The following is a 24,986-nucleotide window of genomic DNA, read 5'->3' as shown; positions in this document are numbered from 1 at the left end:
GTGAATCTCTGGAACTCTCTGCCACAGAGGGTAGTTGAGGCCAGTTCATTGGCTATATTTAAGAGGGAGTTAGATGTGGCCCTTGTGGCCAAGTGGATCAGAGGGTATGGAGAGAAGGCAGGTACGGGATACTGAGTTGGATGATCAGCCATGATCATATTAAATGGCGGGCAGGCTCGAAGGGCCGAATGGCCTACTCCTGCACCTAATTTCTATGTTTCTATGTTTCTATGTTCTTGATTAGTACGGGTGTCAGGGGTTACGGGGAGATGGCAGGAGAATGGGGTTGAGAGGGACAGATAGATCAGCCATGATTGAATGGCAGAGCAGACCTTTAGGGCAGAATGGCCTAGTTCTGCTCCTGTAACCTATGAGGTCTACTCCGCCATTCAGTCATGGCCAATCTAGTTTTCCCTCTCAATGCTCTTCACCTCGTAACCTTTGACATTCTTACTCATCAAGGTTCACCAGACTGATTCCTGGGATGGCAGGACTTTCATATGAAGAAAGACTGGATAGACTTGGCTTGTACTCGCTAGAATTTAGAAGATTGAGGGGGGGTCTTATAGAAACTTACAAAATTCTTAAGGGGTTGGACAGGCTAGATGTTGGGGAAGTCCAGAACTAGGGGTCACAGTTTAAGGATAAGAAGGAATTATTTTAGGACCAAGATGAGAAAAACATTTTTCGCACACAGAGAGTGGTGAATTTGTGGAATTCTCTGCCACAGAAGGTAGTTGAGACCAGTTCATTGGCTATATTTAAGAGGGAGTTAGATGTGGCCCTTGTGTCTAAAGGGATCATGGGGTATGGAGAGAAGGCAGGGATGGGATACTGAGTTGGATGATCAGCCTGGATCATATCGAATGGCGGTGCAGGCTCGAAGGGCCGAATGGCCAACTCCTGCACCTATTTTCTATGTTTCTATGTAAGAACCTATCAATTTCCACCTTAAAATACTCAATGACTTGGCCTCCACCGCCGTCTGTGGCAATGAATTCCACAGATTAATTGAACCTCTGACTAATCAACTACGGCCAGCTATTCCCACATACTAAACTATCCTACACACTAGTGACAATTTACTATTTTTACCTAAGCCAATGAACCAACAAACCTATACATTTTTGGAGCGTGGGAAGAAACTGCCGAACTTGGAGAAAACCCACGCAGGTCACGGGGAGAACGTACAAACGCCCGCAGTCAAGATCGAACCCGGGTCTCTGGCGCAGTGAGGCAGCAACTCAACCGCTGCGCCACCAATGACTGCAAGGAAATGCTTATTTCTTGAAAAATAAGGTACTTTTAAACTGACTCTGGCGCCTGGGTTTAATTAAATCTCGACCCTGGGTTTGCGAAAAATGACAGAAATCGACATTTCTGAGGGGAAAAAAATAATCATAGCCACATAATTAAAAAAAGAGACTGACGGTGGAAGGCAGCTATTTATCTCCCCGGGTTAGGCAGATGCCAAACGTGTCGGAAGCCAGGCGATTTTCCCAAAGTGGCCTAGAGCGAGAACAGAGACCAACGAGGCCTGTAGCAAGAAGCAGAATAGTGATAGAGTGGATGTGGAGAGGATGTTTCCACTAGTGGAAGAGTATAGGACTAGAGGGCACAGCCTCAGAATTAAAGGACGCTCCTTTAGGAAAGTGATGAGGAGAAATTTATTTCGTCAGAGGGTGGTGAATCTGTGGAATTCTTTGCTGCAGAAGGCTGTGGCGGCCACGTCAGTGGATATTTTCCTAATAGAAATAGAAACATAGAAAATAGGTGCAGGAGTAAGCCATTTGGCCCTTCGAGCCTGCACCGCCATTCAATATGATCATGGCCCATCATCCAACTCAGTATCCTGTACTTGCCATCTCTCCATACCCTCTGATCCCTTTAGTCACAAGGGCCACACTAACTCCCTCTTAAATATAGCCAATGAACTGGCCTTAACTACCTTCTGTAGCAGAGAATTCCACAGATTCGCCACTCTCTGTGTGAAAAATGTTTTTCTCATCTCGGTCCTAAAAGATTTCCCCCTCATCCTTAAACTGTGACCCCTTGTTCTGGACTTCCCCAACATCGGGAACAATCTTCCTGCATCAAGCCTGTCCAACCCCTTAACCCCTAATACACCTTGTGACCCAGAGAACAATAGCCAGATTCTGTATATCGCCACCACTGCACAGTCTTCAGTCATGAGTGAGGAAAGAGGCTCTTCGGCCCAGTTTGCCCACACCGACCAATTTCTTAAATCCATATGTACCTACACAGCTCTGCCTTCGTCAACCTCTTGAGTTCATAGGTTTATACGTAATAAGAGAAGAATTGGTCCATTCGGACAATCAAGTGTACTCCGCCATTCAATCGTGGCTGATCTATATCCTAATCCCATTCTCCTGCCTTCAACCCAATAACCCGTGACAAGAGGCAAGACAAGAGACAAGAGACATTTATTGTCACTTGCACCAATTGGTACAGTGAAGTTTGTGGTCATCCGTACAGCCGTACAAATAAAATAACACAGAACACGATAGTCGTTAACATAAATATCCCCGCACAGCGGTATCCAAGTTTCCCGCTGTGAGGGAAGGCACTTCAGTCATTCTCCACTTTGATGTTCCTTGATGACACCCGTACTAATCAAGAATCTATCAATCGCTGCCTTAAAAATATCCACTGACTTGGCCTCCACAGCCGTCTGTAGCAATTTATTCCACAAATTCACCCCCTCTGATTAAGAAAAAAATCCTTCTCCTCATCTCCTTTCTAAATTCTGAGGCGATGGCCTCTAGTCCTAGACTCTCCCACTAGTGGAATCATCCTCTCCACATCCACTCTAATCCAGGCCTTTCACTTTTCTGTACGTTTCAATGAGGTCCCCCCCCCCCCCCCCCATTCTTCAAACTCCAGCGAGTACAGGCCCAGTGCCGACAAACGCTCATCGTATGTTAACCCACTCATTCCTGGGATCACCCCAAGGGGCCATGAGTGCCGGGTGTAATGACATTTAGGAACACTATGTTGAAGAAAGAACTGCAGATGCTGGAAAAATCGAAGGTAGACAAAAATGCTGGAGAAACTCAGCGGGTGAGGCAGCATCTATGGAGCGAAGGAAATATACGACGTGTCGGGTCGAGGCCCTTCTTCAGACTGATGTCGGGGGGGGGGGGGGGGGGGAAAAAGAAAGGATGAGGCAGAGACAGTAGGCTGTGGGAGAGCTGGGAAGGAGGAGGGGGTGGAGGGAGAAAGCAAGGACTACCTGAAATTAGAGAAGTCACCTGTTAACATCGCCTATTCCTTCGCTCCATAGATGCTGCCTGGCCAGCTGAGTTTCTCCAGCATTTTTGTCTACCTTTAGGAACACTACGATACCACGGAAATAAATTTGTATAGGATCTCCGAGAACATCACGGGAATTTTGCACAGCTCCATTGTATTTTGTGCATCTTTTTAAAATTCTGAATGAAGTTTTTTTTTATTTTTTTTTTTTTTTTTAAAAGGTAGAGCATCATCTGAAGAAGGATCCTGTCCCGAAATGTCATCTGACCATTCTGTCCACTGCTCCATAGATGCCGCCTGACCCGCTGACTCCAGCAGTTTGTGTTTTACCCAAGATTCCGGCATCTGCAGTCTCTTGCGTCTTCATCCCACAGCCCCTCTCCATGCCTCTCCCTACCCCCCCCCCCCCCCCCCTACCCTCCCCACCCCCCCCCCCCCCACTAAAGCATCCCAAATGCCAAAGGACATCCTGCTAAGGACAGATTCATTGTGAATGGGAATAGACAGTAGATGCCAGAAGATCAGCCATGATCACATTGAACGGCAGTACTGGCTCGAAGGGCCGAATGGCCTACTCTTGCACCAGTTGTCCATTGGAATTGCAGATTCTGGTTTACGGAAAAAAGACCAAAAGTGCTGGAGTAACTCAGCGGTTCAGGCAGCATGTCTGAAGAACATGGATAATAGGTAACATTTCAGGTCTTCCGACTGATTATGATAGGGGGGGGGGGGGGGGGGGGGGGGAAACTCACAGGACTTTATCTTACACTACATGTTATTCCCTGTATCTGCGCACTATGAACAATTCGACTGTAATCATGTACAGACTTTCTGCTGACCAGATAGCACGCAACAAAGAAGGTATTCATTGTACAATAGACAATAGGTGCACGAGTAGGCCATTCGGTCCTTCGAGCCAGCACCGCCATTCAATGTGATCGTGGCTGATCATCCCCAATCAGTACCCCGTTCCTGCCTTCTCCCCATATCCCCTGACTCCGCTATCTTTAAGAGCCCTATCTAGCTCCCTCTTGAAAGTATCCAGGGAACAGGCCTCCACCGCCCTCAGAGGCAGAGAATTCCACAGACTCACCACTCTCGGTGAGGAAAAGTGTTTCCTCATCTCCGTTCCAAATGCCTTACCCCTTATTCTTGAACTGTGGCCCCTGGTTCCGGACTCCCCCCCAACACCGGGAACCATGGTACATGATAAACTAAATGAAGAGAGCGGGAAGAGAGGATGGGCGTGACAATGCTGGGAGGGCTTTTGATAGGCTGATGGTTGGACAAAGGCCAGGGATGAAAGGACAGAAGCCGTGAGACAAAAGGATTGGAACGTTGCAAATTGTGAAGCTAGAGGAAGGAATGTAATTGAACGGGGAGGGAGAGGGGCGGATATGGCACAGTGGAGGGGAGGGGAGGGGAGGGGGGGGGGAGGGGAGGGGGGGAGGGCTAGGACTTTGTGTTTGTGTTTGGAACAAATAGATAGATTGAGAGAACCAGTTCATGTTGGTCGCAAACGTTGCCACTGATGGCACTGACTAAAGTGGGGTTGTTCTACCCCCTAGTGGCAATGTGTGGCTCAGCAGCTTGAACTCCTGCCTTGCTTCTCACACAGGAGCATCTCTGGAGAACATGGATAGGTGACGATTCTGGTCGGGACCCATTCTTCAGACTGATTGTGGGGGAGGAGGAGGAAGGGGGGGGGAGGGGGGAAGAGAGGATGGAAGAAAGCTGGGCGAGAGAGAGAGAGAAGGGTCTTGTCCAGAAACGTCACCTATTCCTTTTCTCTACAGATGCTGCCTGGCCCGCTGAGTTCCCCCAGCTTTTTGTTTGGACACGCTAGAGGCAGGAAACATGTTCCCGATGTTGGGGGAGTCCAGAACCAGGGGCCACAGTTTAAGAATAAGGGGTTGGCCATTAACAACGGAGACGAGGAAACACATTTCCTCACAGAGAGTTGTGAGTCTGTGGAATTCTCTGCCTCAGATGGCGGTGGAGGCCGTTTCTCTGGATACTTTCAAGATAGGGCTCTTAAAGATAGCGGAGTCAGGGGATTATGGGGAGAAGGCAGGAACGGGGTACTGATTTGGGATGACAGCCATGATCACATTGAATGGCGGTGCTGGCTCGAAAGGGTTCAGAAAAGATTTACGAGGATGTAATGCCCATTGACTTGCCCTGGATAGTTGCTGGCTCGAAGGGCCGAATGGCCTACTCCTGCACCTATTGTCTATTGTGTCTACCTTTGATTTAAACCAGCATTTTCCACAGTTCCTTCCGGCACGTTTTGTGAGGTACTTACCATGCTGAGGGGGGCTTCGACACAGCGGAAAGCCCAATAGAAGGGGACTTCAGCCAGTTCGCTCCTCAAGCTGACCGTGAGCCCGCTGCCGGCTCGCTGGCACGTGAAGCCGGGGAGTAATCTGCGGCCCCCGTTTCCCAGCAGAGGCTCCAGCAGCCCAGAGAGGTGGCGGCAGAACGCAGACGCCGGTGCCTTCAGACGCTTGTTCAATTCCTGCAGAGACAGAGCGATAAATAGTCAAAGTCTCTTCCTCAAACGTCAAAGCTGGAGTCCAGAGCCTCAAGGTGAGAGGGATTGATGGACTTGCGAGCGTTATTGGGTGGTCGAAGCCACTGGGCCTGCACGCGCAGAATTAGACCATTCAGCCCATCAAGGCTACTCCGCCATTCAATTGACACAAACATTCACCACAGCATTCTTCACTGTGGTGGATGGCAACAAAGTTCAGCCAGTCCTCCTCCTTTGTTCACCTGTGGTCGGGGCCATGAACCCTCTGTAGTCGCCGCTATGGACGGCCGGATGTACAGGCCCTACTCCGCCCGGCGTGCTGTGTCTACTTTTGGGTGCAAGCGGCTTATGACCATCCCATGTTCTCGACTCGCAGGACCCACCTGTGCCCTCTGCTTGAGACTGTCCGAGTCGACCTCCTCCCACCAGACGCTGCTGAGATCGGAGAGCATCAGCCTGTAGGCGGCTTGGCTGAACGAGGCCTTCAGCAGGAAGGGAGAGTCCTCGATGTGCACGGGGCTCCAGGGCTTTGCCAGAAGTTCATCCGCCAACCTCTCCAACTCTGCCATCGAACCGTCCCCTCTGTGGGTCCTGGAGGAAAGACATGCATCGCTTAGCTCAGCTTAGCTCAGAGATACGGCGTGGACAGAGACCCACCGAGACCGCGCCGACCAGCCGGCACCCGTTCACGCTAGTTCTATGTTATCCCACTTTCCCATCCACTCCCGACTTTCCAGCCGCGGGCGGCGCTGACTTTAACATCGCTGAGCCCTGGGATCTCTCGTCGAGGTCGACAGAGTTGAATCCCCGCCCAGCTCGGCCTGTGGACTTCGGAAGCCGCGTTCTCCGGTAGGAAGCGGCCGATTCGGAGAGTGTTCTTCCGTTCGAGGGCCTGAAACATCGGGGACCCGTTGCAGCGACTGCGGAGGCCTCAAATACGCCCCGACCACGGGTGAACAGAGGAAGAGGACTTTGGTGCCTTCCCTCACAGTGGGAAACATTGATTCCGCTGTGGGGGGGGGGATGTTTTTTATGTTTTATGTTAAATTCTAAAGTGTTGTGTTTATCTTATTTGTGTGCCAGAATGGCAATTCAAATTTCACTCCACCAATTGGTGTAGGTGACAATAAATTGGCTTTGTCCTTGGAGCACCCCCTGCAGGCGACCTTGAACCCGCAGCCAGAGGCTGTTATCCGGTTCACCTTCCCACCGGCCCTTGCTCCTCAAGTCCGACGTCTCCGGCTCCCTCCCGAGTCTTGGCGCGGAGATCCCAGCTGACCACAGAGCCATCTGGGCTATGGGTCTCGCGGAACTGCAGGTCCTCTCAGATGTTTTCAGATTTCATTTTTTTTGCATTTCCGGCATCTGTTTTGACTTTTTTCCGTTGTTTGATCTTCATTTACATCCACGGATGAAGTGTATGTAGTCTCTGCTTCCAATGCAGTCCTCCAGAGATGCCGCCTGAGCCACTGTGTTCTGAAGTGTCGTCTCTGCTGCATCTTCACTGGAGTTTAGAAGGTTGAGCGGGAGGTCTTATAGAAACATATACAATTATAAAAGGACTGGACAAGCTAGATGCAGGAAAAATGTTCCCAATGTTGGGCGAGTCCAGAACCAGGGGCCACACAGTCTTAGAATAAAGGGGAGGCCATTTAAGACTGAGGTGAGAAAAAACCTTTTCACCCAGAGAGTTGTAAATTTGTGGAATTCCCTGCCACAGAGGGCAGTGGAGGCCAAGTCACTGGATGGATTTAAGAGAGAGTTAGATAGAGCTCTAGGGGCTGGTGGAGTCAAGGGATATGGGGAGAAGGCAGGCACGGGTTATTGATAGGGGACGATCAGCCATGATCACAATGAATGGCGGTGCTGGCTCGAAGGGCTGAATGGCCTCCTCCTGCACCTGTTTTCTATGTTTCTATGCAAGAAGAACTTCATCCTTCCAGGAAAAATGTTCCCCATGTTGGGGGGGGGGAGGGGTGTCCAGAACCAGGGGTCCCAGTTTAAGAGTAAGGAGTCAGCCATTTAGGACAGATGAGGAAAAACGTTTTCACCCAGAGGGTTGAGAATCTGTGGTTCTCTTCCTCAGAAGGCAGTGAAGGCCAAGTCACTGGATGGTTTCAAGAGAGAATTATGTAGAGCTCTTAGGGCTAATGGAATCAGGGGATATGGGGGAAAAAAAGCGGGAACGGTGTACTGATTTTGGATGATCAGCCATGATCATATTGAATGGCGGTGCTGGCTTGAAGGGCTGAATGGCCTACTCCTGTATCTAGTTCAAGTGAGTTTAGTGTCATGTGTCCCTGTATAGGACAATGAAATTCTTGCTTTGCTTCAGCACACAGAACATAGTAGGCATTTACTACAAAACAGATCAGTGTGTCCATATACCATAATACATATATATACACACATGAATAAATAAACTGATAAAGTGCAAATAACAGATAGAATCTATATTCTAAGTTTCTATCCTGGTTGCAACAAGTTGCGAGAATACCCCGATATCTCTGCTAAATATATCTGTGAGATCTTTTAAATGTAGGTTTAGCTTGATAATTCTAGCAGAGTCTGATGTGTAGCCCTGATCCAAAACATCACCTATCCATGCTCTCCAAAGATGCTAGATTTAGTTTAGACACTAAAAGATCTGGAGTAACTCAGCGGGGCTGGCAGAGAGAAGGAACGGGTGACGTTTCAGGTCGAGACCCTTCTTCAGACTGTGCCTGAACCCCTCTGTCGGTGGATCACCAGCATCCCGACAGACAGGAAGCAGCAAGTGGGGCTGGGAAAGCACATCTTGGTCCCGCAAACCCACAGCATAGGCTGCGTACTCTCCCCTCTCCTCTACTCTCTCTACACCAGTGACTGCGCCTCCTCTGTCAAGCTTCTCAAGTTTGCGGATGACACAATCCTCCAATTCGACGACCTTGAAAAGATCATCCACTCATTTATCTCCTCCCGCCTTGATTACTGCAGCTCCCTTTACACCGGCATCAGCCAATCTTCCCTGTCCCGCCTGCAACTGGTCCAAAACGCCGCAGAGAGCCGCCTGACGGGCACCCGAAAAAGGGACCACATCGTCCCGATCCTGGCCTCTCTCCACTGGCTCCCAGTGCGAATTCCGAATCAATTTCAAGCTCCTCCTTTATGTATACAAAGCCCTTAACGGGCTTGCCCCCACCTACATCAGAAATCTGCTTTCCCACCACTCCACCTCCAGGTGCCTCAGGTCGGTTACTGAATATCCCGCGGTCTAGGCATAAGCTCAGGGGCGACCGCGCTTTTGCGGTTGCAGCTCCTAGACTGTGGAACAGCATCCCCCTTCCCATCAGAACTGCCCCCTCCATCAACTTTTAAGTCTAGACTTAAAACCTATTTCTACTCACAAGTGTTTCCTGAGGTTCTCTGAGGGAGCGCTGTATGTATGTATTTATGTATGTATTGTTAGATCTATGTACCACTGTATGTAGCATGTTAGTACCTGCACTGATATAAAGCACTTTGGTCAACCAGAGTTGTTTTTAAATGTGCTATAGAAATAAAATTGACTTGACTTGACAACCCTGTTTGAACTGATCCAGGATGTGGAGGAATCTGCCTACGGACAGGAAGTGTCACAGCTGGCATCCTGGTGCCGTAGCAACAACCTGGAGCTCAATGCTCTTAAGACAGTGGAATTTGATTGCAGACTTTAGGAGAGCTCCCCCTCGCCTCACCCCACTCACCATCAACAACACCACAGTCACATCTGTGGAGTCTTTTAAGTTCCTGGGAACCATCATCTCCAAGGACCTTACGTGGGGGGGCTACCATCGACTCCACAGTCAAAAAGGCACAACAGAGGATGTACTTCCTGCGGCAGCTGAGGAAGCACAATCTGCCACAAGCAATGATGGTCCAATTCTACACGGCCATCGTAGAGTCTGTCCTCACCTTCTCCATCATGGTCTGGTTTGGCTCAGCCACCAAGCACGACACCTGGAGGCTGCAGCAAATCGTCCGATCAGCAGAGAAGGTTATTGGCTGCAAACCTTCCCTCCATTGACGAACTGTACACTGCAAGGGCCAGGAAGCGAGCGGACAAGATCATCTCTGACCCCTCTCACCCTGGCCACAAACTCTTTGAATCACTTCCCTCTGGAAGGCGACTGCGGACTGTCAAAGCTGCCACAACCAGACATAAAAATAGTTTTTATCCACAAGTAGTTGCTCTACTCAACAGCCAAAAATCTGTAGCCTCCCTTTGATCTGGTATTTTATTTAATTCACATGTTTAATCAATAATGTTTTATTAATAATGTTTAATGTTTTATGTGTCATTCCTGACTGTCACTGTATGTCATGTTGTCACTTTTGGGCGGAGCACCAAGGCAAATTCCTTGTATGTGAACACTTGGCCAATAAACGTATTCATTCATTCTTGAGTTTAGTTTAGTTTATTATCACAGGTATAGCGGAAAGCTTTTGTTGTGTGCTAACCAGTCAGCGGAAAGACGAAATATGATTACAATCGAACTGTCCACAGATACAGGATAAAGGGAATAACTTTTAGCGCAGGATAAAGTCCAGTTAAAGTCTGATTAAAGATAATGCCTGGGTCCCCAATGAGGTAGATGGTAGCTCAGGACCACTCACGAGTTGGTGACAGGATGGTTCAGTTGTCTGATAACAGCGGAGAAGAAACTGTCCCTGAATCTGGAGGTGTTCGTTTTCATGCTATTCCTTTTGTCGAATTATAGACAATAGACAATAGGTGCAGGAGTAGGCCACTCGGCCCTTTGAGCCAGCACCACCATCCAACGTGATCATGGCTGATCATCCACAATCAGTATCCCCTGACTCCGCTATCTTTAAGAGCCCTCTCTAGCTATTTAATTCTCTAATTTTAGAACACTGAATTCTCTAATTTTCGGTAACCTCTCCCTGGCCCCTTTTCGTAAACCCACCCCCTTCTCCCCCACATCTCCCTCTGAGGCAGAGAATTCCGCAGACTCACAACTCTCTGTGTGAGAATTGGAGAAGAGGGAGTGGCCTGGGTGAAACTGGTCCCTGATGATGCTGCTGGCCTTGCCGAGGCAGCGTGAGGTGTACATGGAGCCAATGGAAGGGAGGTTGGCTCATGTGACAGTCCGGGCTGCATCCACAACTCTCTGCTGACCTTCCTCGTTTCGCTGTTTCATCAAAGTCCTTCCCTCCATTCGAAGGCCAGAGCTGGAGATGCATACAGATAACTACACATCACACAGCACAGCTCTGAAGAAGGGTCCTGCCCCTCTTGCCTGATGGAAGAGGGGAGATGCTGCCTGGCCTGCTTAGTTACTCCAGCACTCTGTGTATTCTCTTGTAAATCAGCATATGCAGTTCCCCCTTTCCACAGTGAAAGATTTTGTTTTGCATGCTGCCCAAGCAGGGCAGTTGCAACATACATAAATAGTCAAGCCAAGTTCACCAGAGAGAGCAAATAGCATCTCAGGTTAACATCTTAAATGAGAGATAACTGCTTAGCACTCCCTCAGCAATGCAAATTTCTTTTTTAAGGGTCTTTCTCTCCTATTTCTACTCTTTCTTTTCTTATATACGCACTTCACGTTTTTCTATTTTCTCCTATCTATTTTTCCTCTTTTACTTCTCTCTATTTTTTTTTTCCTGTCTTTCTTACTTCCTTTTCAAAAACATAAAACTAGAGGTTGTACATGGAATGTATTACGTTATGACATAGTTGGCACTTAAAATTAGATCCCACTGTATTGTTTTGTATTGTATTAACTTCTAATAAAATGTTTAAAAAAAAAAAAAAAGCAATGCATTGTACATGTACCCCTCAACGCATTAGTGTCTGAAGAGAAACCTTCTCTCCTCTCATGCCTGTGGCTCATTCGTCTTTAGTTTAGCGTAGAGATACAGCACGGATTCAGGCCCTTCGGCCCGACGAGTCCGTGCCTACCAGCGATCCACATACGCTAACGGCACGGGGGTGCAGTGGTAGAGTTGCTGCCTTACAGCGCTTGCAGAGCCAGTGACCCGGGTTCAATCCCGACTACGGGCGCTTGGCTGTCCTGAGCTTGTACGTTCTCCCCGTGACCACGCGGGTTTCTGCTGAGATCTTTGGTTTCCACCCCACACCCCAAAGACGTACGGGTTTGTTGGTTAGTTGCCTTCGGTTTGTATTCCTGATACAAGTGTAAATTGTCCCTATTGTGCGTAGGCTTGTGTTAATGTGAGGGGTTCGCTGGTCAGCACGGACTCGTTGGGCCGAATGGCCTGTTTCCGCGCTGAATCTCTAAACTAAACTAAACTAGCATCAGTCTGGAGAAGGGTCTCGACCCGAAACGTCACCCATTCCTTTTCTCCAGAGATGCTGCCTGTCCCACTGAGTTACTCCAGCATTTTGTGTCTATCTTTGAACTAACTAACACTTGTCGCAGGAAAACACTGGGGACAATTCACAATTTTACAGAAGCCAATTAACCCACAATCCTGTGCGTCTTTGGAGTGCGGGAGGAAACAGGAGCACCCGGAGAAAACTCATGCAGGTCACGGGGAGGAAGAACAAACTCCGTACAGACAGCGCCCGTAGTCGGGATCAAACCCGGGTCTCTGACGCTGTTGAGTCAGCGACTCTACCGCTGCGCCAACGTGCCCGCCACTTATCCATGTTCTCCACAGATGCTACCTGACCCGCTGAGTTACTCCAGCACTCTGTGAAACGTCACCTATCCATGTTCTCCACTGATGCTGCCTGACCCGCTGAGTTACTCCAGCACTCTGTGAAACGTCACCTATCCATGTTCTCCACTGATGCTGCCTGACCCACTGAGTTACTCCGGCACTCTGTGAAACGTCACCTATCCATGTTCACCAGAGATGCTGCCTGACCCGCTGAGTTACTCCAGCACTCTGTGAAACGTCACCTATCCATGTTCTCCACGGATGCTGCCTGACCCGCTGAGTTATGGCGCAGCAGCATCTACGGAGCTAAGGAAATAGGCAACGTTTCGGGCCGAAATCCTTCTGGAAATAGGCAACGTTTCGGGCCGAAATCCTTCTGGAAATACCATAAGGGTTTTTCGGCCCGAAACGTTGCCTATTTCCTTAGCGCCATAGATGCTGCCTGTCCCTCTGAGTTACTCCAGCACTCTGTGAAATGTCACCTATCCATGTTCTCCATAGATGCTGCCTGACCCGCTGAGTTACTCCGGCACTCTGTGAAACGTCACCTATCCATGTTCACCAGAGATGCTGCCTGACCCGCTGAGTTACTCCGGCACTCTGTGAAACGTCACCTATCCATGTTCTCCACAGATACTGCCTGACCCGCTGAGTTACTCCATTTCTAGTTCTATGTTATCCCACGTTTGCATCCACTCCCTACACACTAGGGACAATATTACAGAGGCTCACACGTCTTCTGGATGCGGGAGGAAACTGGAATAAATGCATCCATCACAGGGAGAACATCAAACTGCACACAGACAGATATTGAGATCAGGATTGAGCCCGGATCTCTGGCGCTATGAGGCAGCAGCACTACCAGCTGCACCACACTGCCGCCCTCTTTGGTCATTCTGAATTGGTTCTCTTTGATAATTTTGAATTGGTTCGTTTGATAACACAGTCCAGATTCTTAAAAGTCTCAAATGCCTGTAATGTATAGAGAATATTAACATAGCCATCACATTTGCAGGCAAGTGTTTAGAACCATCATCTGCTGTTCCTTGTCTCCACATCTCCCTAAGATAATTATTAGCTGGTGAAGTTGGGGGGGGGGGGGACTGAAAAGTTAAAATTCTTCCTCTTATTCTCCCCTCAACATCTCCGCTGACCTCTCTTGGACCCACAATACCTCAACACTGGTCAAGAAGGCTCACCAGCGTCTCTTCTTCCTGACTGAAGAAGGTCCATCTGTCTCCTCAGATTCTGGTGAACTTCTACCGCTGCACCATCGAGAGCATCCTTACCAACTGTATCACAGTACGGTATGGCAACTGCTCTGTCTCCGACCGGAAAGCACTGCAGAGGGTGGTGAAAACTGCCCAACGCATCACCGGTTCCTCACTCCCCTCCATTGAGTCTGTCCAAAGCAAGTGTTGTCTGCGAAGGGCGCTCAGCATCGCCAAGGACTGCTCTCACCCCAACCATGGACTGTTTACCCTCCTCCCGTCCGGGAGGCGCTACAGGTCTCTCCGTTGCCGGACCGGCAGGTTCAGGAACAGCTTCTTTCCGGCGGCTGTTACACAACTTAACTCTGCACCTTGGTGATTGCCAATCACCCCCCCCCCCCCCGGACACTCCTTCCTCCAGGAAGAAAATACTATGACTGTATGCACGTAAATAGATTTATTTATTGCTCATATTTATGTCGCTTTTCTAACTGTATCTCGTTGTCTCTGTACTGTACACTGCACAATGACAATAAAGTTGCATCTGAATCTGAATCTGAATCTGAATCTAAATAGTCAAACAAGGTTGTTTAAAACAAGAATGGCAGACCAGAAATAATAAGTTAAAAAAAAAGCCCAAAGCACTAATTATACATTGTCTAAGCTGAGTTCAGTTTGGTTACACATTGCATATCATCACATAAACACGGTTACAACTATTCCAGGAGTTTTAAATCTTTTCTAAAGCAAGATAATGTTAAAAATGATGAAATATGACATAAAGAGGTTTTGCTGGCATTGAAGGCAAGTGTGGGGCCGGCAGAGTCAACAGGGCCCCAGTAGTGAAGTTACATTTAAAGATTTAGTGGTTGAAATTGTCTGAAAATATCTAGTTTTATAAATAGATAAACAAACCTCTCTCCCTCTCTCCCTCTCCCTGTGACTTACTTACTTCCTGGTGCTGCAGCCTGGCCGTCCGCAATCTCCCTGCACACAACACAGAGCTCCTCACAAACGTTCCGCCCTCAGCGCTGACTCTGCCACACAGAATTACTTCCCCCACCCCCCACAATGTTTCTTGACAATCAAATGGTGATTTTGTTTCCCCTCATTTCCCATGAATCCAACTGCATTTCAAACCTGTGAGGAAAGAGTTAACAGGCATGGTTGATTTAGACTAGGGATAGAAAAATAACTTAGAAAGAAATAAGGCAGAAACCAGACTGCTAGTAGATTAGAAAGTAAAGATATAAGAACAGAGAGAAATTCTTGTGATAATAATGAAATGGAATGTATAAAGATAGAAAGCATCTCCATCTTCGGTGTGCCTCTAGGGGACATCAGAGGAGAGGCACCTATTCTGCAGAATATGAAATTAATAAAAACACTTCTTTGTCTGAATTTGTCTCAAGAGCATTTGTGATTTTTGAATCTCACAAAACCCAAGAAAACAAACATCCTACTTGTCCATGGAGTTTAGTAAGTAAGTAAGTTTTAAGTCAACTCGCATTGACACCAAAGTGCTTTACATAAATTAAATAATAAGTTTCCATTACAAACCATAGAAAAAGGTTAAAAAAAAATGAATGAAATGGACACAACACATTGTAGAGTTCAACACAAACGTCCCCCCACAGCAGAATCAAAACTTTCCACTGTGGGGAAAGGCACCAGAAAGTTAAGCCTCTTCCTCTGTGAAACACCCGAGGTCGGGGCCCATTTGTGGCCGTGCAGCCAGTCCGATGATTTTCAGGGCCCTCTTGCCGTGAAGATGTGTGAGAAAAGGGTTAATAGGGATCGTTGATTTATACTAGAACTCTGAAAAATATAACTTAGAAGGAAATTAGCTTATCAGCAGAAGCCAGTCTGCTGGTAGAATAAAGTAACAATATACAGAACAGAGAGAAATTCTAGATAAAAAGTAGCAAACAGATAGAAACTTCAGCAGAAGGCCTTGGGAGTCTTTGACGTCAGGAGATGGTCCGAGACATTCCTGGACTTTCTCGTGGGAATGTGGGCTTTATGTTATGATTGGACGAAACTCGATGGGGAGATATGAGGTAGTGACCATAGTGAAGAAGGGTATAAAGATAGAAAGCATCTCCATTTTCTTTGTGCCTCTAGGGGACATCAGAGGAGAGGCACCTATTCTGCAGAATATGAAATTAATAAAAACACTTCTTTGTCTGAATTTGTCTCAAGAGCATTTGTGATTTTTGAATCTCACAGATGGAACTTCGGCGTCGGGTAAAACATTCCTCAGCGGCTTGGAAAAGTCTGGAGCGGCTGCCTCCTCCCCGGAGACCGCGGCACTCGTAGTCCTCAGGCCGCGCCGGCTGGAGCTCCGACCCCGGCGAACTCGAACCCTGGCTCCACGGCGCTCCAAATCCAGCGCCGCCCGCGGCCGGACGCCCGCAGCCCCAGCTCCGCGATGTTGGGATCGACGGCCACAGCGCTCCGGAGCTTACCGCACGGCGACCCGGTAAGGCATCGCCTGCTCCGTGTTGGTATCCCAGCGCTGCGCCATCGCCGCCGAAGCTGTAGTCCCAGCCGGTCCCGACAGGAAACGGCGCTCCATTCTCGATGGTAGGCCGCGAGGACGGGGCAAAGAAGCAGCTTGGAGGGATTCTGCCTCTCCGACCAAGTAGGTGACTAAGAAATAAAGTTTCCCCCTTCCCCACCCCCACCCCCCACATAGAAGACCTCCACTAACATTTTTGCAACAGGACTTAAAATAAAATAAAATAAAAAAAGGTGTAGAGACGGACTGCGGGCAGGCTGCCATACACAGACGGCGCCCACTCCCGCTCCGTGCTCCGAGGTTGCCTCTACCCGAGGACGATAAAGGGCCTGTCCCACTTGGGCTGTCATTTGCGCCTCACTTACGTGTCTTATGTAAAATAGGTCGATGCATCGTGACGCGTGGGGTGCGTGTGGGTGACGCACGCGTTGCGCATGGTGATGCGTGGAATCGCATGCGGTGTCGCGCGGCGCTCCAGGGTGTACAGATACATGTGCAGCACGTAACCCTTGCGCACCACCTGCATGATGTATCGCGTAACCGCGCTGACGCGTTGGGTACGCACGCTGATGTATCGCGTACGCACGCTGACAAATTGGGTACGCACGCTGATGCATTGGGTCCCCACGTTGGCATCCCGACGTCTCACGTGCATCGCGCGGTGACGCATGGTTACGTCACTGTGCGTGACCATGCGCCGCTGCGCGCAGCAGGGTATTCTAATGACGTCACGCGGACCAGACAGCATCACGACGGGTCGACCTATTTTACATATGACGCGTAAATGAGGCGCAAATGAGGCGCCAAGTGGGACAGGCCCTTATGGGAATGGAATATGTTACCACCCACCACACGCGTGCTGCTCCCGATGTTAAGTCATTTAACAGGAGGAATGAGCAACTGGATCTCCTCAACTTGGTGAAAAAGGCCCACTTCAAAATCAAATCGCTACTCTACTCACTCCGACCTGCGCCACATCACGACTGATGAGGTGTTTGCGCAGTTATCAACCAGAACCAGAACCAGAACCAGTACAGCTTTTTCCAGACAAAATATGTAGGAAGGAACTGCAGGTGCTGGATTTTACCGAAGATGATGCTGCCTGGAGATGCTAAATTATCTATGCTGCTTGCAATTTCATTTTAGACCGAGAAACAAGGACACACATATCCATAAAAGACGGATCCCAACCTGAAACGTTACCTGTCCATGTTCTTCAGAGATGCTGCCTGATCTGCTGAGTTACTCCAGCCCTCTGTGTCCTTTGTGTATTAACCTGTAGTTTGTTGTTTGTAGCAGCAGGAACAAGAAACTGAGGATGTTGGTTCATACACAAAACACCACTGAAGATAAATGGGGATACTGTGGATAGGGTGAGCTGCTTTAAATGCCTGGGAGTCCACATCTCAGAGGATCTGACATGGACATCACACGCTGCAGCACTGGTGAGTAAGGCAAGGCAGCGCCTTTACCACCTCAGGCAATTGAGGAAATTCAGAGTGTCTCCGAGGATCCTCCACTGCTTCTACTCGGTGGCTGTGGAAAGCATCTTGGCCGGAAACGTCACAATCTGGTTTGGGAACTGCTCTGCCCAGGACACGAAGGCTCTGCAGAGAGTAGTGCGTTCGGCCAAACGCACTATAGGAACTACACTCGCCTCCCCTGCAGGAAATGTGTATCTGAAGGTGAAGATCCAGAGCCAACAAGATCATGGGAGACCCCTTCACCCCTGCAATGGACTGTTCCAGCTGCTACGGTCAGGCAAACGCCTCCGTTGTCATGCTGTGAAAACAGAGAGGTTGAGAAGGAGTTTCTTCCCAAAGGCCATTAGGACTGTAAACTCCTATCTCACCAGGGACTAACTTTACTGAACCATTCTACTGTTGGGTGGCGTCTTTTTAAAATTGCTATTTTTTCTTTTTTTTCTCCCACAAATATATAATATGTGAATATGTGTTTCTGTTCCATTCTGTTTTGTAGTTTTGTTGCACAATCCGCGAGCATTGCCACTTTTCATTTCACTGCACATCTCGTATGCGTATGTGACAAATAAACTTGACTTGACTTGAGGACATGGGGATGGGGTAACTCAGCGGGTCAGGCAGTATCCCTGGAGGAAAAGGATAGGTGACTTTACGGGTCGGAACCCTTCCGTTTGAAGCAGGGTCTTGACCCAAAACATTACCTGTCCTTTTACTCCAGAGATGCTGCCTGACCTACTGAGTCACTCCAGCATAACTCACCGGATCAGGGAGCATTTCTGGAGAAGATGGATTGGTGATGTCTCGAGTTGGGACCCCTCTTCCAGGCAATTATCAGGCAACTGAACCATCCTACCATACCAGAGAGCAGTCCTGAACTACTATCAACCTCATTGAAGACCCTTGGACTATTTTTAATCGGACTTTACTGTCTTTATAATGCACTAAATGTTATTCAAGTTATTCCCTTCATCATGTATCTGATTCAGATTCAATTTTAATTGTCATTGTCAGTGTACAGTACAGAGACAACGAAATGCATTTAGCATCTCTCTTGAAGAGCAACATAACAACGATTTGAATAAAAAAATAATAATAAGTGTCCTTATTGGCAGTCACCGAGGTACGTTGTTGAGTAGAGTGACAGCCGCCGGAAAGAAGCTGTTCCTCGACCTGCTGGTTCGGCAACGGAGAGACCTGTAGCGCCTCCCGGATGGTAGGAGGGTAAACAGTCCATGGTTGGGGTGAGAGCAGTCCTTGGCGATGCTGAGCGCCCTCCGCAGACAGCGCTTGCTTTGGAACGACTCAATGGGGGGGAGCGTGGAACCGGTGATGCGTTGGTCAATTTTCACCACCCTCTGCAATGCCTTCCGGTCGGAGACAGAGCAGTTGCCATACCATACTGTGAGCAGTTGGTAAGGATGCTCTTACACGTGATGGCTGGATTGTAATCATGTGTTGTCTTTCTGCTGACTGGAAGGCACGCAGCAACAGCTTTTCACTGTACTTCCGTACACGTGACAATAAACTGAACTCAAACTGAACTGAGGCCCTACAGCCCTACTGGGCCATGTCACCCAAGAGCTAAGCCTAGTCCCACTTAGCTGTTTGTCCCATATGCTGCTAAACCTTTCCTCTAAACTTATATATGACCTAAGTGACGTGACAAATCTCCTCAAACACCTGAGGAAGTCGAGGTGTGGTGAGTTTTATTTGCGATTGCTTCAACGTGCTGGACTCAGCTCAGATCTTAGAAACAGAGAAAATAGGTGCAGGAGTAGGCCATTCGGCCCTACGAGCCAGCACCGCCATTCAATATGATCATGGCTGATCATCCAAAATCAGTACCCCGTTCCTGCTTTCTTACCATATCTCTTGATTCTTTTAGAGCTAAATCTAACTCTCTCTTGAACACATCCAGTGAATTGGCCTCCACTGCCTCCTGTGGCAGAGAATTCCACAGATTCGCAACTCTCTGGGTGAAAACGTTTTTTCCTCATCTCAGTCCTAAACGGCTGACCCCTTATTCTTAAACTGTGTGACCCCCTGGTTCTGGACTCCTCCAACATGGGGAACATGTTTCCTGCATCTAGCCTGTCCAATCCCTTAATAATTTTACATGTTTCTATAAGATCTCCTCTCATCCTTGTAAATTCCAGTGAATACATATCTTCATAGACTTCAAACTGGGGTGGCATAGTGTCGCAGTGGTAGAGTTGCTGCCTTACATCGCCAGAGACCCGGGTTCGATCCTAACTACGGGTGCTGTCCATACGGAGTTTTCACCTTCCCCCCGTGACTGCGTGGGTTTTCTCTGGGTGCTCCGGTTTCCTTCCGCATTGCCGTGCGCCTTCGGGATGAGGGAGGGAGCCGGGACACCCGGAGGAAACCCACGCGGTCACAGGGAGAACACGCACACTCCGCACCCGAGGTCAGGATCGAACCCGGGTCTCTGGCGCTGTGAGGCAGCCGTGGCACCGTGCCGCCGGTACTTGTCAAGGAACGAGGCCAAAGCAGTGGTAAAATAAACCTGAGATCAAAATTCAGTTGCATTAACACCTTTAATTATTTTATTTATACAATGAAAAGGCACTGTTTGCAAACTCTCTTTAATAACAAAAATTGGAAAACTAAACAAAATTTAGTTATTAAATTCATCCTTTACATTGAGTACCACTTAGCCTAAAACATCTCATGCAACAGTTAATCTTTCCATTGTATAAATTTTAAACAGTGTGAACATTTTTACTAACTTTACTAAAAAATAAAACATAAATTTAATCTGATAAAATACATATTTTTAAAATCCCGGATTGACCCCGTCGAGTCTTATACTCCTCTGTTTTGTATTTGGTCCAGTTCAAAGTCCCAGAGTGGTGCTTTCGTGCCCGTGCACCTCCGCTGGGGAAAGGTTACCGCGAGACTCAGATGTTTCGGCCGCGGAGAATACTCAAGGCCGAAAGGCCTTTGACAAAGACAGTGGGCTTTAGCCATCGCCTGCTCGGGATCCCGCTGTGGGACTGCGACTTCAATTTCAAAGGTGTAAGTAGTCCTGGCCTCCGCAACTCAGGCATGCTCTTGGCTCTGGTTGAAGAAGCAAGGGGGGAAATAGAAACATATATAAATTGTCCGTTAAGACTGAGACGGGTCGGCTGTATGAGAAAGCACTGCAGATCCTGGAAAAATCGAAGGTAGACAAAAAATGCTGGAGAAACTCTACGGGTGAGGCAGCATCTATGGAGCGAAGGAATAGGTGAGTATTCCTGTCCTGGGCAGAGCTGTTCCCAAACCAGATTGAGATGTTGCCGGACAAGATGCTTTCAACAGCCCCAGAGTAGAAGCACTGAAGGATCCATCAGTCTGAAGAAGGGTCTCGACCCGAAACGTTACCTATTCCTTCGGATGCTGCCTAACCCGTTGAGTTTCTCCAGCATTTGTGTCTACCAGGCCAGCTGTATTATCATTTAAAGATAGTATTGTTTCAAAGGGCTGAATGGCCTATTGCAGTTGATATTGAGACTCGGGAACTGTCTGAGGTGATTGCACAACTGAATTTAGATGTCAGTTTTATTTTACACACATAGGGTGGTGGGCATATAGAATGAGTTGCCGGGGGTGGGGTGGGGGGGAGTTTAATTTCAATTAGAAATACAGCGCGGCCCACTCAGTTCGCTCCAACCAGCGATCTCCGCGCACTAACACTATCCTGCACACACTGGGGACAATTTACAATCTTTACCGAAGCCAAATGACCTACAAACCTGCTCGTCTTTGGAGCATGGGAGGAAACCTGGAGACCCGGGGAAAACCCACACAGGTCACGGGTAGAACGTACAGACAGCGCCCGTGGTCAGGATCGAACCCTGGTCTCTGGTGCAGTAAGGGAGCAACTCTACCGCTGTGCCCCCGTGCCACCCTATCAACCAAGGAGGTAGTTGGGGCAGGTACTATTGTAACACTTAAGAGACATTTGGACTGGTGCATGGATGGCAGAGGGGGGCAGGTAGGACTAGTATGGATGGGACAACATTCTTTGAACAGCAGTAAGCATGCAGATACAGCAGGCAGTGAAGAAAGCGAATGGCATGTTGGCCTTCATAACAAGAGGAATCGGATATAGGAGCAAAGAGGTCCTTCTGCAGTTGTACAGAGCCCTAGTGAGACCACACCTGGAGTATTGTGTGCAGTTTTGGTCCCCTAATTTGAGGAAGGACATTCTTGCTATTGAGGGAGTGCAGCGTAGGTTCACAAGGTTAATTCCTGGGATGGCGGGACTGCCATATGATGAAAGAATCGAGCGACTGGGCTTGTACACTCCGGAGTTTAGATGAGAGAGAATCTCCTTGAAACATATAAGATTGTTAAGGGTTTGGACACGCTAGAGGCAGGAAACATGTTCCCGATGTTGGGGGTGTCCAGAACCAGGGGCCACAGATTAAGAATAAGGAGTAAGCCATTTGGAACGGAGACGAGGAGACACTTTTTCTCACAGAGAGTGGTGAGTCTGTGGAATTCTCTGCCTCAGTGGGCGGTGGAGGCCGGTTCTCTGGATGCTTTCAAGAGAGAGCTAGATAGGGCTCCTAAAGAAGGCGGAGTCAGGGGATATGGGGAGAAGGCAGGAACGGGGTACAGATTGGGGACGATCAGCCATGATCACATTGAATGGCGGTGCTGGCTCGAAGGGCCAATTGGTCTACTCCTGCACCTATTGTCTGTTGTCTAAATCAGGACTGGAAATAGATGACCTCGGGAAGTGTGGGGAGAGAGAGGGGGGGGGGAGAGGGGGGGAGAGGAGAGGGGGGGAGAGGTGAGGGGGGAGAGAGGAGAGGAGGGGGAGGAGAGAGAGGGGGAGAGAGGAAGGAGGGGAGGAGAGGGAGAGAGAAGGAGAGAGTAGAGGAGGAGAGAGGGGATAGAAGGAGAGAGAGGGAAGGAGGGAGAAAGGGGGGAGAGGGAGGGAGAGAAGGGGAGAGAGGGGGGAGGAGAGGGGAGAGAAGGGGGGAGAGAGGGGGGGAGAGGGGAGGGGGGAGAGAGGGGGAGAGGGGAGAGGGGGAGGGGGAGAGAGGGGAGAGAGGGAGAAGGGGAGAGAGAGGGGGGGGAGAGAGGGGGGGATGAGAGGAGAGAAGAGAGAGGGAGAGAGAAGAGAAGGAGGGGAGAGAGAGGGGAGGGAGAGGAGAGGAGGGAGAGGGGGGGAGGAGGGGAGAGAAGGGAGAGGAGAGGGGGGAGAGGGGGAGAGTGGGGAGAGAGAGAGAGAGAGGGGAGGGAGAGGGGGGGGAGAGAGGGGGGAGAGGGAGGAGGGGGGGGCAGGGGCAGGAAATTAGAGAGAGTGAAGAGAGAGAGGAGGGGGTAAGGAGGAGGAGGAAAAATTAGGGGGGTGGGGGGAAATTTGAGAAGGGAGGGGGGGTCCCATTCCAATACTAACAGGAGAGAAAGGAGAAGGGAAGGGGGGGGAGGGGAGAGGGGAGGGGGAGAGAGGGGAGAGGAGGGGGAGGGGGGGAGGCGAGGAGGAGGAGGGGGGGGAGGAGGGGGGAGGAGAGGAGAGGGGGAGGGGGAGAAGGGGGGAGGGGAAGGGGACGGGGAGGAGGAAGAGAGAAGGGAGAAGGGGAGGGAGGGGAAGGGGGGAGAGAGGAGGGAAGAAGAGGGGGGGGGGGAAGGGAGGGGGAGAGGGGAGGGGAGGAGGAGAGGGGAAAGAGGAGGGGAGGGAGAGGGGGGGGAGGGGAGGGGGAGAGGGGAGAGAGAAGGGGAGGAAGGGAGAGGGAAGGAGAGGGGAGGAGGGGGAGAGGGGAGGAGGGGGAGGGGAGGGGGAGAGGGGAAGGGGAAGAAGAGGGGAGGAGAGGGGGGGAGAGGAGGAAGGGGAGGAGGGAGGGGGAGAGAGGGGGAGAGAAAGGGGAGGGAAGGAGACAGAGGGGAGGGGGAGGGGAAGGAGAGGGGAGGAGGGGAGAGGAGAGGGGGGGAGGGGGAGAGGGAGAGGGGAGAGGGGGGGAGAGGAGAGGGGGAGGGGGGAGAGGGGAAGGAGGGGAGGGGGGAGAGGGAGAGGAGAGGGGAGGGGAAGGGGGAAGAGGGAGCAGGAGAGGAGGGGAGGAGGGAGGGGAGAGAGAAGAGAGAGAGGGAGGGGAAGGGGGGAGGGAGGGGGAGGGGGAGGAGAAAAGGAGAGAGGAGAGAGGGAGAGGGGAGGGGGGAGAGAGGAGGGGAGAAGGGGGGAGAGAGGGGGGGGGGGAGAGAGGGGAGAGGAGGGGGAGGGAGAGAGAGAGAGAGGGAGGGAGGGGGAGAGAGGGGAGGAGAGGGGGGAGAGAGAGGGAGGGGGAGGGAGGGAGAGGGGGAGGGAGGAGAGAGAGAGAGAGGGAGGAGAGAGGGAGGGAGGAGAGGAGAGGGGAGGAGGGGAGGGGGGAGGGGAGAGGAGAGGAGGAGAGGGGAGAGGGGGGAGGGGAGGGGGGAGAGAAGAAGAGAGGGGAGGAGGAGAGGGAGAGAGGGGAGGGGAGAGGGGGAGGGAGGGGAGGGAGAGGGGAAGGGAGGGGAGGGAAGGAGGGAGGAAGGGGGAGGAGGGGGGAGGAGAGGGAGAGGAGAGGGGGAGAGAGGAGAGAGGGGGGGAGAGAGGGGAGGAGGAGAGGGGAGGGGGGAGGGAAGAGGGAGAGAGGGAGGGGAGAGAGGAGGGGAGGGGGGAGGGAGGGGGGGGGGGGAGGGGGGGTGGGTGGGGGGGGGGAGGGGGGGAGGAGAAGGGGGAGGGGAGGAGGGAGAGGAGGGAGGGAGAGGGGAGGAAAGGGGAGGGGAGGGGGGGGGGGAGGGGAAGGAGGGAGGGGGGGAGGGGGGAGGGGGAGAGGAGAAGAGGGGAGGAGGGGGAAGGGGAGGGGAGAGGGGGAGAGGGGGGGGGGGGGGAGGGGGGGAGAGAGGGGAGGGGGAGGAGAGGGGAGGGAGAGGGGAGAAGAGAGAGGGAGGAGGGAGGGAGGAGGGGGAGGAGGAGGGGGGGGGGGAGGAAGAGGAGAGGGACAGGGGAGGGTAGAAGGGGAGGGGGAGGAGGAGGAGAGGGGGGGGAGGGAGAGGGGGAGGGGAGGGAGGGGAGAGGGGAAGGGGAGGAGAAGGAGGGAGGGAGAGGGAGGAGGGGAGGGGGGGGAGGGAGGAGAGGGGGAGGAGGGGAGAGAGGAGGAGAGAGGGAAGGGGAGAGAGGGGAGGAGAGGGAGGAGAAGGGGAGGGGGAGGGGAAGGGGAGGGGAAGGGAGGGGGCTGAGGGGAGGGGAGAGGGGAGGGGGGGGGGAGGGGGAGGGGAGGGGAAGGGGAGGGGAAAGGAGGGAGGGGAGGGGGAGGGGA

The 24,986-nt window shown here is 50.7% G+C and overlaps 2 protein-coding genes across 2 annotated transcripts in view; both read right to left on the bottom strand.

The window, feature by feature from the left end:
• nhej1 (nonhomologous end-joining factor 1) overlaps nucleotides 1-14,678 on the bottom strand; it is a 244,592-nt gene extending 229,914 nt beyond the window's left edge. Inside the window, exons 1-3 of the mRNA XM_055638798.1 lie at nucleotides 14,635-14,678; nucleotides 6,190-6,397; nucleotides 5,579-5,791 (exon numbers count right to left, since the gene is read on the bottom strand). Coding sequence (XP_055494773.1) covers nucleotides 5,579-5,791; nucleotides 6,190-6,375 — 399 coding nt within the window. The 5' untranslated portion in view covers nucleotides 6,376-6,397; nucleotides 14,635-14,678. The remainder of the gene's footprint in view (nucleotides 1-5,578; nucleotides 5,792-6,189; nucleotides 6,398-14,634) is intronic.
• A 5,955-nt stretch (nucleotides 14,679-20,633) lies between these two features.
• The window catches only part of cfap65 (cilia and flagella associated protein 65), a 218,878-nt gene continuing 214,525 nt past the window's right edge, over nucleotides 20,634-24,986 (bottom strand). The window contains exon 33 of the mRNA XM_055638826.1: nucleotides 20,634-20,772. The gene's annotated coding sequence lies outside the window, so the exon portion shown is untranslated. The remainder of the gene's footprint in view (nucleotides 20,773-24,986) is intronic.

Source organism: Leucoraja erinacea, chromosome 7 (genome assembly GCF_028641065.1).
Source record: "Leucoraja erinacea ecotype New England chromosome 7, Leri_hhj_1, whole genome shotgun sequence".
Lineage (NCBI taxonomy): Eukaryota > Metazoa > Chordata > Chondrichthyes > Rajiformes > Rajidae > Leucoraja > Leucoraja erinaceus.
This window is presented reverse-complemented; position numbering and strand designations above follow the sequence as displayed.